Here is a 15,218-nt window from a genome sequence, read left to right on the forward strand (position 1 = left end):
GATAGTTCTTTTATTGAATTCAAATTCCACCATCTGCCGTGGCGGGATTCGAACCCGGGTCCCCAGAATATTAGGTGAATTTCTGGATTAATTGTCTCGCAATAATACCATTAGACCATCGCCTCCCCTATAACTCTGTAGCAGAGCTGCAGAGGCCCGATGGGCCGAGTGGCCCCCCACTTGTGTAATATTCTGTGATTCCCCGATAGTCTATGATATCACAGGGGTTGTTAACACCTGTGAAAGTTGACACTGGCAACACTTTTACAGAGCAGAGGCAACTAACTGGGGAAATGTGAGAACTTAAATCATTTCTCATTGAATAATGGAATACTCCTCACTTGCCTGGACAGCTGCAACAACACTCAGGAAGCTCGACACCATCCAGGACTAAACAGCCTGCTTGATTGGCACCCCACTTTAATATTCACTCTCCCCCCGCTACCAGCGCTCAGTGGTAGCAAGTGCAGCCTCTACAAGATGCACTGCAGCAACTTACCAAATCTTATTCAATAGCACCCCCCAAACCCATGACCTCCACCACCTAGAAAGATAAGGGCAGCAGATGCATGAGAAGACCACCCAAGTACTCCTGCCAGTGACTCATTGTTTTATATCAGTATTCCGTTATTATTGCCGAATGCTCTCTCCCTATCAGCACTGTGGGTGTAACTAAACCACACGGACTGCAGCGGTTCAAGGAGGCAGCTCACCACCATCCTCTTAAGAGCAATTAGGCCTGGGCAATAAATGCTGGCCCAGCCAGTGACGCCCACACCCCATAAACAAATGAGAACATATTTACCAGAGGTCTGAATCAGTGGAATGCTAAACTATATATTTACACATTTTTTAAGAGCTGATTTATTCCACAATCATAGAACCCTGCTGTGCAGAAGGAGGCCATTCGGCCCATTGAGTCTTCACCGACCACAATCCCACCCAGGCCCTATCCCCATAACCCCATGCATTTATCCTAGCTAGTCCCCCCGACACTAAGGGGCAATTTAGCATGGCCAATCAACCTAACCCACACATCTTTGGACTGTGGGAGGAAACCAGAGCATCCGGAGGAAACCCACATCGACACGGGGAGAACTCCACACAGGCAGTGACCCAAGCCGGGAATCGAACCCGGGTCCCTGGCGCTATGAGGCAGCAGTGCTAACCACTGTGCCACCGTGCTACCCTTCACTTATTGCAATGTGATTCATCTCAATGACAATTCATTCCAAACTACAGTTTTCTTACTGGGGAACTGAATGTCCAGATTTGTAAACTACTCAAAGCTATTGGACAGGTTAAAAAAAGTAATCAAAAGACTAATGGCCATTTTATCTTAATTTATTCATTCATGGGATGTGGGTCTTACTGGCTGGTCCAGCATTTATTGCCCATTGTTAATTGCCCCTTAAGAAGGTGGTGGTGAAGAAGGTGGCCTTCTTGAACTGCTGCAGTCCATGAGGTGCAGGTATACCCACAGTGCTGTTAGAGAGGAAGTATTCAGTGACAGTGATGGAACGGTGGTATATTTTCCAAGGTGATATGAGGAATGGAGTTAGTCTTTATCTCAAGAGGGTTGGCATACAAAAAGGGAGAATTGATTCTGTAGATCCCAAATGGTGCGTTGCGTTCGTAGAGCCATAGAATCTTGAAAGTGCAGTAGGAGGCCATTCGGTCCATCGGGTCTGCGCCCACTCTCCGAAAGAGCATCTTACCCAGGCCCACTCCCCCACCCAATCCCCGTAACCCTGTGCATTTACCATGGCCAATCCATCTAACCCGCACACCTTTGGACTGTGGGAGGAGACCACAGCACAGGCAAATTTTGAAAGAATTAAACCAGGGTTTAAAGGGTTAAATTATAAACTTGACTCTTAATTTCCATGAGTTTTGAATGTTGACGTGAGATCTTAAATGAGACACTTGAGATGATAAAGGAGTTGGACCATAAGGTATAGGAACAGATGTAGGCCATTTGGCCCATCGAATCTGCTCCGCCATTCAATGAGATCATGACCGATCTGATATAATCCTCATCTCCACATTCCTGCTTTACCCTCATAGCCCTCAATTCCCTTACTGATTAAAAATTGACTAGCAACACTGCAGATAAATTATTCCCACTGGTGGGAGAGTGTAGAACAGGACATAATCTCAGAAATGAGTGAAATTAGGGAGCTCTGTTTCATGCAGATGATAGAAGTAGGCCATTCTACCCATTGTTCTCGTGCCAGCTCTTCATTAGAGTTATTTAATTAATCCCACTGCCTCTGCCGATGCCCCGCCCAAACCCCGCTCCAACACCATTCTTTGCCAACAGCCCTTCAGGTATTTATCCAATTTCGATCTGGAATTCTCACTCCCCTGCCTCCTCCCTCCCACTGCCCCCTCGCTCCCCGACCCGCAACCCCTCCCAAAAAGGATGTGAATGTTGGGGAGGGCCAGTTGAAGTTTTGAAGCTTTGAGGATGGTAGAAGTTGTTACAGTGAGGGATATGGAGCAAGGGCAGGTAAGTGGAGTTACAAGGCAGACCATATCTGAATTCAGTCGGGCAGCATGGTCGGTGCAGGCTTGGAGGGCCAAAGGGCCTGTTCCTATCCTTTAATTTTCTTTGGCCTTTGTTCTTTGAACTGACGGGCCGAATCAGTTGGAGAGGCTGAATGGCCTCCTCATCATTGGCTAAATACTATTGGCAAAGAGTGGAGTTGGAGTAGGGGTTGGGAGGGACAGGCGGCAGAAGGCGGCACGGTGGCACAGTGGTTAGCACTGCTGCCTCACAGCGCCAGGGACCCGGGTTCGATTCCCGGCTTGGGCCACTGTCTGTGTGGAGTCTGCACGTTCTCCCCGTGTCTGCGTGGGTTTCCACCGGATGCACCGGTTTCCTCCCCCAGTCCGAAAGATGTGTGGGTTAGGTGGGTTGGCTATGCTAAATTCTCCCTCAGTGTCAGGGGGACTAGCTAGGGTAAATGCATGGGATTATGGGGAAAGGGACTGGTTGGGATTGTGGTCGGTGCAGACTCAATGGGCTGAATGGCCTCCTTCTGCACTGTAGGGATTCTATGATCTATGTACCCGAACAGGGGCCAGAATGTAGCGACTAGGGGATTTTCACAGTAACTTCATTGTTAATGAAGTTAACAATTGTAACTTCATTGTTAATGAAGTTACTTTGTTAATGAAGTTACTTTGTTAATGTAAGCCTTACTTGTGACACTAATAAATAAACTTTAAAAAACCCCTCCTGTTCCTAAGAGGGATATTCCCTCCCACACCAGCTGGAGGGCCTCGATTGGAAAGAAATGTTTTCCTGCAAACTTGCCAAGAGTGAGTGATAAGCTTTCATTTGGGTTCAAAGTTGCCATTTAATTGAATACATTGTTTGTCTAACGATAAAAAAATATTTACAGTCTGTGGCACTCAACCCGATTGTTAATCTCACTTCTGCATTCTTGACAGTTCTGGCCTCAGTTCCTGCTGAGTGCAAGTCTAAAAACATGAGATTAAACATATACCCCTGACAAGCAAAGCGGTCAGAGAAATGGCTGCTGTAGGGAAAAGGACACTGCTGCTTTTTTATTATCGGATTGTGACACATCATTGGAATATTAGACAGAATTTACAGCGACGACAGCCCATTTCGTTGTTTCTGCTCCACGCAAGCCCCTCCCAGTCTCTCTTCGTTCAACACCAGCAATATATCCTCCAAGTCCTTTCTCCTTCCTGTGTTTATCCAGACTCCACTCCAATACATTTGTTATTTGCCTCAGCCACTCTGTGTTGTAGCAAGTATCCACATTTTCACCAAAGACGTGGGATTTATTAGCGGTTCCTGCAAAGAGACCTGATTTCCTATTTTTTTGCTGTTGCTAAAGCAATTCTAATCTCTGAGACAGGGTGGAGTTAACGAAACTTTACAATACAACTAACCTGTGCTCAGAACACTTAATGTGATGAGAGATTTACTCTGTATCCAACCCCGTGCTGTGCCTGTCCTGGAAGTGTTTGTTGGGGACAGTGTAGAGGGAGCTTTACTCTGTATCCAACCCCGTGCTGTGCCTGTCCTGGGAGTGTTTGATGGGGACAGTGTATACGGAGCTTTACTCTGTATCTAACCCTGTGCTGTGCCTGTCCTGGAAGTGTTTGATGGGGGACAGTGTAGAGGGAGCTTTACTCTGTATCCAACCCCGTGCTGTGCCTGTCCTGGGAGTGTTTGATGGGGACAGTGTATACGGAGCTTTACTCTGTATCTAACCCTGTGCTGTGCCTGTCCTGGGAGTGTTTGATGGGGACAGTGTAGAGGGAGCTTTACTCTGTATCTAACCCCATGCTGCACCTGTCCTGGGAGTGTTTGATGGGTGACAGCGTCGAGGGAGCTTTACTCTGTATCTAACCCTGTGCTGTGCCTGTCCTGGGAGTGTTTGATGGGTGACAGCGTCGAGGGAGCTTTACTCTGTATCTAACCCATGTTGTACCAGTCCTGGGAATGTTTGATGGGGGACAGTGTAGAGAGAGCTTTACTCTGTATCTAACCCTGTGTTGCACCTGAGCTGGGAGTGTTTGATGGGATTATGGGGACATGGCGGACAGAGTACCCATCATCGTCCAGTACTTCCTGGAGCGGAGAAGCTACGACATCTTCTCCAGAGCCTTCAACGTGTCATCAATGAAGACGAACATCTCGCCAAGGCCATCCCCACACTCCCACTTCTTACCTTCAAACAACCGCACAACCTCAAACAGACCATTGGCCGCAGCAAACTACCCAGCCTTCAGGAGAACAGTGACCACGACACCACACAACCCTGCCACAGCAACCTCTGCTAGACGTGCCGGGTCATCGACATGGATGCCATTATCTCACGTGAGAACACCATCTACCAGGTACACGGTACATACTCTTGCAACAACATTGTTACCTGATACACTGCAGGAAAGAATGTCCCGAGGCATGGTATATTGGGGAGACCACGCAGACGCTACAACAATGGATGAATGAACACTGCTCGACAATCACCAGGCAGGAGGGTTCTCTTCCTGTTGGGGAACACTTCAGCAGTCACGGCATTCGGCCTCTGATCTTCGGGTAGGCGTTCTCCAAGGCAGCCTTCACGACACACGACAACGTAGAATCGCTGAGCAGAAACTGATAGCCAAGTTCCACACACATGAGGACGGCCTCAACCGGGATCTTGGGTTCATGTCACACTACCTGTAACTCCCACGACTTGCCTGGGCTTGCAAAATCTCACTAACTGTTCTGGCTGGAAACAATACACACCTCTTTAATCTGTGCTTGACACTCTCTCCACTCACATTGTCTCATAGAAATCATCATAGAAACCTACAGTACAGAAAGAGGCCATTCGGCCTATCGAGTCTGCACCGACCACAATCCCACCCAGGCCCTACCCCCATATCCCTACATATTTCCCACTAATTCCCCTAACCTACACATCTCAGGACACTAAGGGCAATTTTTAGCATGGCCAATCAACCTAACCCGCACATCTTTGGACTATGGGAGGAAACCGGAGCACCCGGAGGAAGCCCACGCAGACACGGGGAGAATGTGCAAACTCCACACAGCCAGTGACCCAAGCCGGGAATCGAACTCAGGTCCCTGGAGCTGTGAAGCAGCAGTGCTAACCACTGTGCCACCGTGCCGCCCTGTACCTTGTCTGTACCTTGAAGACTTGATTACCTGTAAAGACTCGCATTCCAACCATTATCGTGTAAATTGAGTTTGTGACTGTATATGACCTGTTTGTGAACACAACTCCTCACTCACCTGAAGAAGGAGTGACACTCCGAAAGCTCGTGCTGCCAAATAAACCTGTTGTTGTGAGACTTCTTACTGTGCTTACCCCAGTCCAACGCCGGCATCTCCACATCAGTGTTTGGTGGGGACAGTGCAGAGGGAGCTTTACTCTGTTCTAACCCTGTGTTGTACCTGTCCTCGGAGTGTTTGATGGGGACAGTGTAGAGGGAGCTTTACTCTGTATCTAACCCCATGCTGTACCTGTCCTGGGAGTGTTTGATGGGGACAGTGTAGAAGGAGCTTTACTCTGTATCTAACCCCGTGCTGTACCTGTCCTGGGAGTATTTGATGGGGACAGTGTAGAAGGAGCTTTACTCTGTATCTAACCCCGTGCTGTACCTGTCCTGGGAGTGTTTGATGGGGACAGTGTAGAAGGCGCTTTACTCTGTATCTACCCCCGTGCTGTGGAGTGTTTGATGGAGCCATTGCTGTTCAATGTCCAACATCTGTCACTAGATGGTGATATGGAACAGGAAATAAGGCTGCCATTTTTTTCTCTCGGTTTGTTTTGAAAGCAATGTATCAGCCAATGAATTGGAGCAAGGGGTGGGACTTACACGGAAACGTGTATTATACATTGCATTTTACAGTAAAACTTATTTAGTCAGCAAACTGTATCTATTTGAATATCAGGCAGTCTACAGAGTCTATATAAAATGGAACGGATAGGGGAGACAGGCAGAAACTGTCTCCAATAATCGCGGAGTTCCAGGCTAGGAGATACAGCCTAAAAATTAGAGCCAGAGCTTCCAGGAGTGAAATTAGGAAATGCGTCGCCACACAAAGAAGGTTAGGTTGATTGGCCATGCTAAACTATCCCTTAGTGTCAGGGGGATTATCAGGGCAAATACATAGGGTGATGGGGTGGAAGTGCTGTCAGTGCAGGCTTGATGGGCCGAATGGCCTTTTTCCGCACTGTAAGGATTCTATGATTGCCCAAATGGCAATTAATGCTCGATCAGTTGTTAATTTTAATCTGCGATTGATAATTTTTTGTTTGCTAGCAGTTTTAAGGGATGGGGGGGAAAGGGAGGTATATGGAGATAGGTCACACATCGGCTAAAAATCAAGGAGGGCTTTGATATTTCCAATCGGTAGTCATGATGTGGAGATGCCGGAATTCCCACTCACCTGAAGAAGGGGCTCAGAGCCTCGAAAGCTTGTGTGGCTTTTGCTACCAAATAAACCTGTTGGACTTTAACCTGGTGTTGTTAAACTTCTTACTGTATTTCCAATCGGGTCAGAGCTTCAACATTTATTTTGGGGAAAGTGTCTCAGGTTGCTGTTAAAGTGAGGAAGATCTTCTTTATGTCACCCCTGAGTGACCTGCCTCTAATTCTAAAGATTCTGTGTCCCTTGTTTCAGACTCTGGCACTGCCCCGAGGAAGGAATTTCTCTCAATCCGTTCTCTCTCAGACCATTTGATTCTCTTAAATGGCTCGATTAGATCATCCCTTAACCTTGTCCAGTTGATGCAAGCTATCCTCGGGATTTACGACCCAAGTGGTCGTTCAGATGAACCCAAACTGCCCCCTCTCCAAGGCCACGATATCCTTCCCGTGGTACGGTGTCCAGAATGGAGCAGCATGAGTTACAAGGAAAACCCCAACATATCTACAAGTTAATTAGTACCTAATTTATTCATTCATACAAAGGGCTCATTATTCTCCTGATAATGCAATCTCAGCTCAGCTTAGAGTTAAGGGCACACATTCAACGCAATTGGCAAAAGAAGTAAAAGTGATATGAGATCAATCTTTCCAACGCAGTGACTGGTGTGGGTCTGGAAAGAGAGTGAGGTGGAGGCAGGTTCAATCGAGGCATTCAGAAGAGGATTAGACTGTTACCTGGAAAGGGAGAATGTGCAGGGTGACGGGGAGAAGGCGGGGGGGGAATGGTTCACTCGGAGAGCCGCTGCAGACACAATGGGCCGAATGGCCTCCTTCTGTGCTGTAACAATTCTGTGATTTTTTTTTTATTAAATGAGGAAGTTGTTAAAAATCAACCTAATGGCTCCACACTTTTCCAATACAATTTAAATGAATGGGCTTTGAGTAAACAGTCTGAAAGACGTGCTGGTTAGATGCATTGACCCGAACAGGCGCCGGAGTGTGGCGACTGGGGGAATTTCACAGTAACTTCATTGCACTGTTAATGTGAGCCTTACTTGTGAACTAATAAATAAACTTTACTTTTACTTTTACTGAAATGGCACTGACAGACTGCCAGGGTGGCACGGAGGCACAGTGGGTTAGCACTGCTGCCTCACAGCACCAGGGACCTGGGTTCAATTCCTGGCTTGGGTCACTGTCTGTGTGGAGTCTGCACGTTCTCCCCGTGTCTGCGTGGGTTTCCTCTGGGTGCTCCGGTTTCCTCCCACAGTCCAAAGATGTGCGGGTTTGGTGGATTGGCCGTGCTAAATTGCTCCTTAGTGTCAGGGGGACTCGCTAGGGTAAATGCATGGGGTTATGGGGATAGGGCCTGGATGGGATTGTGGTCGATGCAGACTTGATGGGCCAAATGGCCTCCCTCTGCACTGTAGGGATTCTATGATTCTGGTAACTTTAATTGAACATTTGTGAGTTATTTCAGAGACGAGTTTTACTTCATTGATTAACAAAGTGAAAGTCCAACACTCAGATCAACAATTGGAAAACTGAGGCTCCAAGTGCCTGTTAATGAACAGGATCAGGTGACCCTTCACCGGGCCTACTTTTAAACAAAGCCTGAATGCAGATTGAAGCTGATTTGATTGAGGTTGTTCAGACTGTGAAAGGAATTGTTATGGCAGACAGAGAGAAACTTGTTGTGGTGGTCAGGGGGAGTCTTGGATAAGGTGACATAAGCTTAAAATCAGAGTCAGCCTGTTCAGGAGAGAAGCCAGGAAACATTTCTTCACACAAAGGGTGGCTGAAGTATCTACCACAAATGGCAGAAGATGTTAACTTGAGTAACAATTCAAGATCTGGAGATGCCGGCGTTGGACTGGGGAAAACACAAGTCTCACAACATCAGGTTAACTCAGCTGACGAAGGAGCAGCAAGCGCTCCAAAAGCTAGTGGCTTTTGCTACCAAATAAACCTGTTGGACTTTAACCTGATGTTTTGAGACCTCTAACAATTCAAACCAGACATCACTGCTGTGATATGCTGGCATGTGCCTTTAAGGCAATAGTAACTGTCAATCATAACACAACACTTGTGCTCTCGCACTTGGAGGAGCAACCCTCCCCCACCACTGTAAAACTGGGGGAAGCCCCCCTCCCGAACCAGCACACATAAGGGAACTCCCCTCCCACCCCCCCAATGAAGCTAAACAGAGGGCCACCCATGACACTGAAATATTTCAAAGATTAATTTGATTTGATTTGATTTATTATTGTCACATATATTAACATACAGTGAAAAGGATTGTTTCTTGCATGTTATACAGACAAAGCATACCATTCATAGAGAAGGAAACGAGAGAGTGCAGAATGTAGTGTCACAGTCATAGCTAGGGTGCAGTCAAAGATCAACTTAATACGAGGTAGGTCCATTCAAAAGTCTGACAGCAGCAGGGAAGAAGCTGTTCTTGAGTCGATTGGTACGTGACCTCAGACATTTGTATCTGTTTCCCGATGGAAGAAGGTGGAAGAGAGAATGTCCGGGGTGCGCGGGGTCATTAATTATGCTGGCTGCTTTGCCAAGGCTGTGGGAAGTGTAGACAGAGTCAATGGATGGGAGGCTGGTTTGCGTGATGGATTGGGCTACATTCACAACCTTTTGTAGTTCCTTGCGGTCTTGGGCAAAGCAGGAACCATACCAAGCTGTGATACAACCAGAAAGAATGCTTTCTATGGTGCATCTGTAAAGGTTGGTGAGAGTCGTAGCTGACATGCCAAATTTCCTTAGTCTTCTGAGAAAGTAGAGGCGTTGGTGGGCTTTCTTAACTATAGTGTCAGCATGGGGGGACCAGGACAGGTTGTTGGTGATCTGGACACCTAAAAACTTGAAGCTCTTGACCCTTTCTACTTCGTCCCCGTTGATGTAGACAGGGGCATGTTCTCCACTACGCTTCCTGAAGTCGATGACAATCTCCTTTGTTTTGTTGACATTGAGGGAGAGATTATTGTTGCCGCACCAGTTCACCAGATTCTCTATCTCATTCCTGTGTTATTTATTAGTGTCACAAGTAGGTTTACATTAACACTGCAATGAAGTTACTGTGAAAATCCCCTAGTCGCCACACTCCGGCGCCTGTTTGGGTACACTGAGGGAGAATTTAGCACGGCCAATGCACCCTAACCAGCACGTCTTTCAGACTGTGGGAGGAAACCGGAGCACCCAGCAGAAACCTGGCACTGCTGCCTCACAGCGCCAGGGACCTGGGTTCGATTCCCGGCTTGGGTCACTGTCTGTGTGGAGTTTGCACGTTCTCTCTGTGTCTGCGTGGGTTTCCTCCGGGTGCTCCCATTTCCTCCCACAGTCTGAAAGACGTGCTGGTTGGGTGCATTGGTCAGGGCGGCACGGTAGCACAGTGGTTAGCACTGCTGCTTCACAGCTCCAGGGACCTGGGTTCGATTCCTGGCTTGGGTCACTGTCTGTGTGGAGTTTGCACATTCTCCTCGTGTCTGCGTGGGTTTCCTCCGGGTGGTCCGGTTTCCTCCCACAGTCCAAAGATGTGCGGGTTAGGTTGATTGGCCGAGCTAAAATTGCCCTTAGTGTCCTGAGATGCGTAGCTTAGAGGGATTAGTGGGTAAAATATCTAAGGATATGGGGGTAGGGCCTGGGTGGGATTGTGGTCGGTGCAGACTCGATGGGCCGAATGGCCTCTTTCTGTGCTGTAGGGATTCTAAGATTCTAAGATGCTAAGTTCTCCCTCAGTGTACCCAAACAGGCACAAGGTTCAGCACCATTAATGACTCCTCAGATACTGAAGCAGTTCATGTTCAAATGCAACAAGATCTGGACAATATCCAGGCTTGGGTTGACAAGGGGCAAGTAACATTGGCGCCACACAAATGCCAAGCAATGACCATCACCAAGAAGAGACACTCCAACCACTGCCCCTTAACATTCAATGGTATAACCATCACTGGGGTTATCATTGACCAGAAACTCAATTGGACTCACCACATAAAGTAAGAAGTCTCACAACACCAGGTTAAAGTCCAAAGTTTTATTTGGTCGCAAAATCCACTAGCTTTCAGAGCGCTGCTCCTTCGTCAGTAACCCCCATGACTTGCCTGGGCTTGCAAAATCTCACTAACTGTCCTGTCTGGAGACAATACACATCTCTTTAACCTGTGCTTAATGCTCTCTCCACTCACATTGTCTGTACCTTTGAGACTTGATTACCTGTAAAGACTTGCATTCCAACCATTATTTTGTAAATTGAGTTGTGTCTTTATATGCCCTGTTTGTGAACAGAACTCCCACTTACCTGACGAAGGGGCAGCGCTCCGAAAGCTAGTGGCTTTTGCTACCAAATAAACCTGTGGGACTTTAACCTGGTGTTGTGAGACGTCTTGCTGTGTTTACCCCAGTCCAAAGCTGGCATCTCCACATCATGCTCACCACATAAACACAGTGGCTACAAGAGCAGGTCAGAGGCTAGGAATACTGCGGCAAGTAACTCACCTCCTGACTCCCCAGACCCTATCCACCATCTACAAGGCACAAGTCAGGAGTGTGATGGAATACTCCCCACTTGCCTGGATGGGTGCAGCTCCAGCAACACTCAAGAAGCTTGACACCATCCAGGACAAAGCAGCTCGCTTGATTGGCACCACATCTACAAACATTCAATCCCTCCACCACTGATGCACAGTGGCAGCAGTGTGTACTATCTACAAGATGCACTGCAGCAATTCACCAAAGATCCTTAGGCAGCACCTTCCAAACTCACGACCACTTCCATCTAGAAGGACAAGAGCAGCAGATAAATGGGAACACCACCACCTGCAAGTTCCCCTCCAAACCACTCACAATCCTGACTTGGAAATATATTGCTGTTCCTTCGCAGTCGCTGGGTCAAAATCCTGGAATTCCCTCCCTAGCGGCATTGTGGGTCAACCCACAGAACATGGACTGCAGCGATTCAAGAAGTCAGCTCACCACCACCTTCTCAAGGGCAACTGGGGATGGGCAATAAATGCTGACCAGCCAGCGATGCTCATGTCCCATGAATTGAATTTAAAAAAAACTTCATTGCAATGTTAATGTAAGCCTACTTGTGACTAATAAATAAACTTTTGCCTCACAACGCCAGAGTCCTGGGTTCGATTCCTGGCTTGGGTCATTGTCTGTGTGGAGTCTACATGTTCTCCCCGTGTCTGCGTGGGTTTCCTCCGAGTGCTCTGGTTTCCTCCCACAGTCCAAAGATGTAGGGGTTAAGTGGATTGGCCATGCTAAATTGCTCCTTAGTGTCAGGGGAACTAGCTGGGGAAAGCGAATGGGGTTATGGGGATAGGGCCTGGGTGGGATTGTGGTCGGTGCAGACTCAATGGGCCGAATGGCCTCCTTCTGCACTGTAGGGATTCAGTATGATTCTATATCAGTCTGGATAGGGAGGGAAGAAATTAAAAGAGATCATTTCTGTTAATAAAACATCCTCTGAGATGGGCAATGCACCATTGTGATTGCAAGCAAATACTGCAAGCTCAAACATGTTAACCCACGTTGCATGTGTGTGTGGCTTTCTCTCAGAACAGATCTACACAACTGTCAAGATGGGGGTGACTGGGTCTCCAACAACAAAGCACAGCCATGGTGAAGAAAAACGCAGATGGTGTAAGATCAACCCATTCCATAGCATAAAGGTGAGTGCAGGAGTCAAAGGCTATCATTGCCTTCCAATCCTTAACACAGTAATAGCTTCTGCCAACATTCATTTATTCAAGACTCTGCTGCCTGTATCTGAAATCTCACCGATTTTTAAGTTTGATTTGTTATTGTCACACTTTATTTGATTTGATTTGATTTGATTTGATTTATTATTGTCACATGTATTGGGATACAGTGAAAAGTATTGTTTCTTGCACGCTATGCAGTCAAAGCTTACCATTTATAGAGTACATTGTGGAGAAGGAAAGCAGAGAGGGCAGAATGTAGTGTTACAGTCATATCTAGGGTGTAGAGAAAGATCAACTTAATATGAGGTAGGTCCATTCAAAAGTCTGATGGCAGCAGAGAAGAAGCTGTTCTTGAGTTGGTTGGTACGTGACCTCAGACTTTTGTATCTTTTTCCCGACGGAAGAAGGTGGAAAAGAGAATCTCCGGGGTACGTGGGGTCCTTAATTATGCTGGCTGCTTTGCCGAGGCAGTGGAAAGTGTAGACGGAGTCAATGGATGGGAGTCTGGTTTGCGTGATGGACTGGGCTTAATTCACAGCCCTTTGTAGTTTCTTGTGGTTCTTGAGTCAGTTGGTATGTGATTTCAGATTTTTGCATCTTTTTCTCAATGGAAGAAGGTGGAAGAGAGAATGTCTGGGGATTTTCATTCACCCCTGTGCCCATTGACCAACACTCAGTGGTTAGCACTGCTGCCTCACAGCGCCAGGGACTCGGGTTCGATTCCCGGCTTGAGTCACTGTCTGTGTGCAGTCTGCTCGTTCTCCCTGTGTCTGCGTGGGTTCCCACCGGATGCTCAGGTTTCCAGTGGGGGTTAGGAAGATTAAGGGAGAGAGTCACTTTGAAAACTGGTTCCAACTCACACCAAACCTTTTATGTTCTTTCCTTCCTCAGTTTTTTGTGCTCTGTCACGGACTGTTACAGCTCTCCCAACTCATGGTGTCCGGGTATATGAAAAGCATCATTTCCACCATTGAGAAGCGATTTGGTCTTTCCAGCCAGACCTCAGGGATGTTGTCCTCTCTGAATGAGGTAGGTGCAGGAGGATGCCTGACGAAACCAAGAGATTATAAGAAATATGAGCTGGATAGGCCATTCAGCCCCTCGATCCTTCTCTTCTAACTCATCCTCCCCCTCCCCCTCTATCCCCACATTGTTAATTCCCAAAAATCTGTCAATGTTAGTCCTGTAAAAAAAACTCAATGTCTGAACATATATTGGGGGGGAGAATTCCAAAGAATTGCAAATGCTGTGGTAGGGAATTGGGGGAAGAGAGGGAACAGAGACTAAAGAGATGGCTGTTTGAAAAGAGGTGTGATGCTAATTATAATGCTAATGTAATGCTAATTGTCTCTTTGTCTCCAGAGATGTGTAGGTTAGAGGGATTAGCCATGGTAAATGTGTGGGGCTATGGGTTAGGGTGGGGGAGAAGGCCTGGGTCAGGTACTCTTGTCAGAGAGTCGGTGCAGACTCGATGGGCCAAATGGCCTCCTTCTGCACTGTAGGGATTCTATGATTCTCTGATAATTCTCTCGAAGAATCTAGATGGCTCTTCCTCCTAAATAGCCTCTGGTCTCCTAGTTCGTCACCTCTTATGCGAAATTATATGGCTTTGGGAAGGGGTAGAGGGTGTCCAGTCAGGATTCCCCAAGCACCTCGAATCATAGCATCTCACAGCACAGAAGAGGCCATTCAGCCCATCGTGCCTATGCCAGCACTTTGAAAGAGACATCCAATTAGTTCCACTCCACCTGCTTTTCCCACTTACAATTCTACTTTCTCCTTCAAGTATTTATCCAATTCCCTTTCGAAAATTGCCATTGAATTTGCTGGGGTGTTTTATCTCGAGATGTGAATGTTACCGGTAAGTGTTACCCATCCCTAATTGCTTTGAATCAGTGGTGGACAACCACTTACAACTGAGTGTCTCGCTCGGCCATTTCAGTGGGCAGTTGAGAGTCAACCACATTGCTGTGGATCTGGAGTCACATGTAGGCCAGACCGGGTAAGAGTGGCAGATTTCCTTCCTTAAAGGGACATTAGTGAACCAGGTGGGTTTTTATAACAATTGAATAGTTTACAGATCAGTATTAATGAGTTCAGCATTTTAATTCCAGACCATTAATTAGAACATAGAACAGTACAGCACAGAACAGGCCCTTCGGCCCACGATGTTGTGCCGAGCTTTATCTGAAACCAAGATCAAGCTATCCCACTCCCTATCATCCTGGTGTGCTCCATGTGCCTATCCAATAACCGCTTAAATGTTCCTAAAGTGTCTGACTCCACTATCACTGCAGGCAGTCCATTCCACACCCCAACCACTCTGCGTAAAGAACCTACCTCTGATATCCTTCCTATATCTCCCACCATGAACCCTATAGTTATGCCCCCTTGTAATAGCTCCATCCACCCGAGGAAATAGTCTTTGAACGTTCACTCTATCTATCCCCTTCATCATTTTATAAACCTCTATTAAGTCTCCCCTCAGCCTCCTCTGCTCCAGAGGGAACAGCCCTAGCTCCCTCAACCTTTCCTCATAAGATCTACCCTCCAAACCAGGCA

The 15,218-nt window shown here is 47.1% G+C and overlaps 1 protein-coding gene across 2 annotated transcripts in view; it reads left to right on the forward strand.

The window, feature by feature from the left end:
- slco2b1 (solute carrier organic anion transporter family, member 2B1) overlaps positions 1-15,218 on the forward strand; it is a 95,655-nt gene that overhangs the window by 35,402 nt on the left and 45,035 nt on the right. The window contains exons 2-3 of one of the 2 annotated variants that reach the window (XM_078222656.1): positions 12,511-12,623; positions 13,548-13,685. In XM_078222656.1, coding sequence (XP_078078782.1) covers positions 12,534-12,623; positions 13,548-13,685 — 228 coding nt within the window. In that variant the 5' untranslated portion in view covers positions 12,511-12,533. The remainder of the gene's footprint in view (positions 1-12,510; positions 12,624-13,547; positions 13,686-15,218) is intronic. The other variant, XM_078222655.1, reaches the window with a different exon arrangement.

Source organism: Mustelus asterias, chromosome 10 (assembly GCF_964213995.1).
Source record: "Mustelus asterias chromosome 10, sMusAst1.hap1.1, whole genome shotgun sequence".
NCBI lineage: Eukaryota > Metazoa > Chordata > Chondrichthyes > Carcharhiniformes > Triakidae > Mustelus > Mustelus asterias.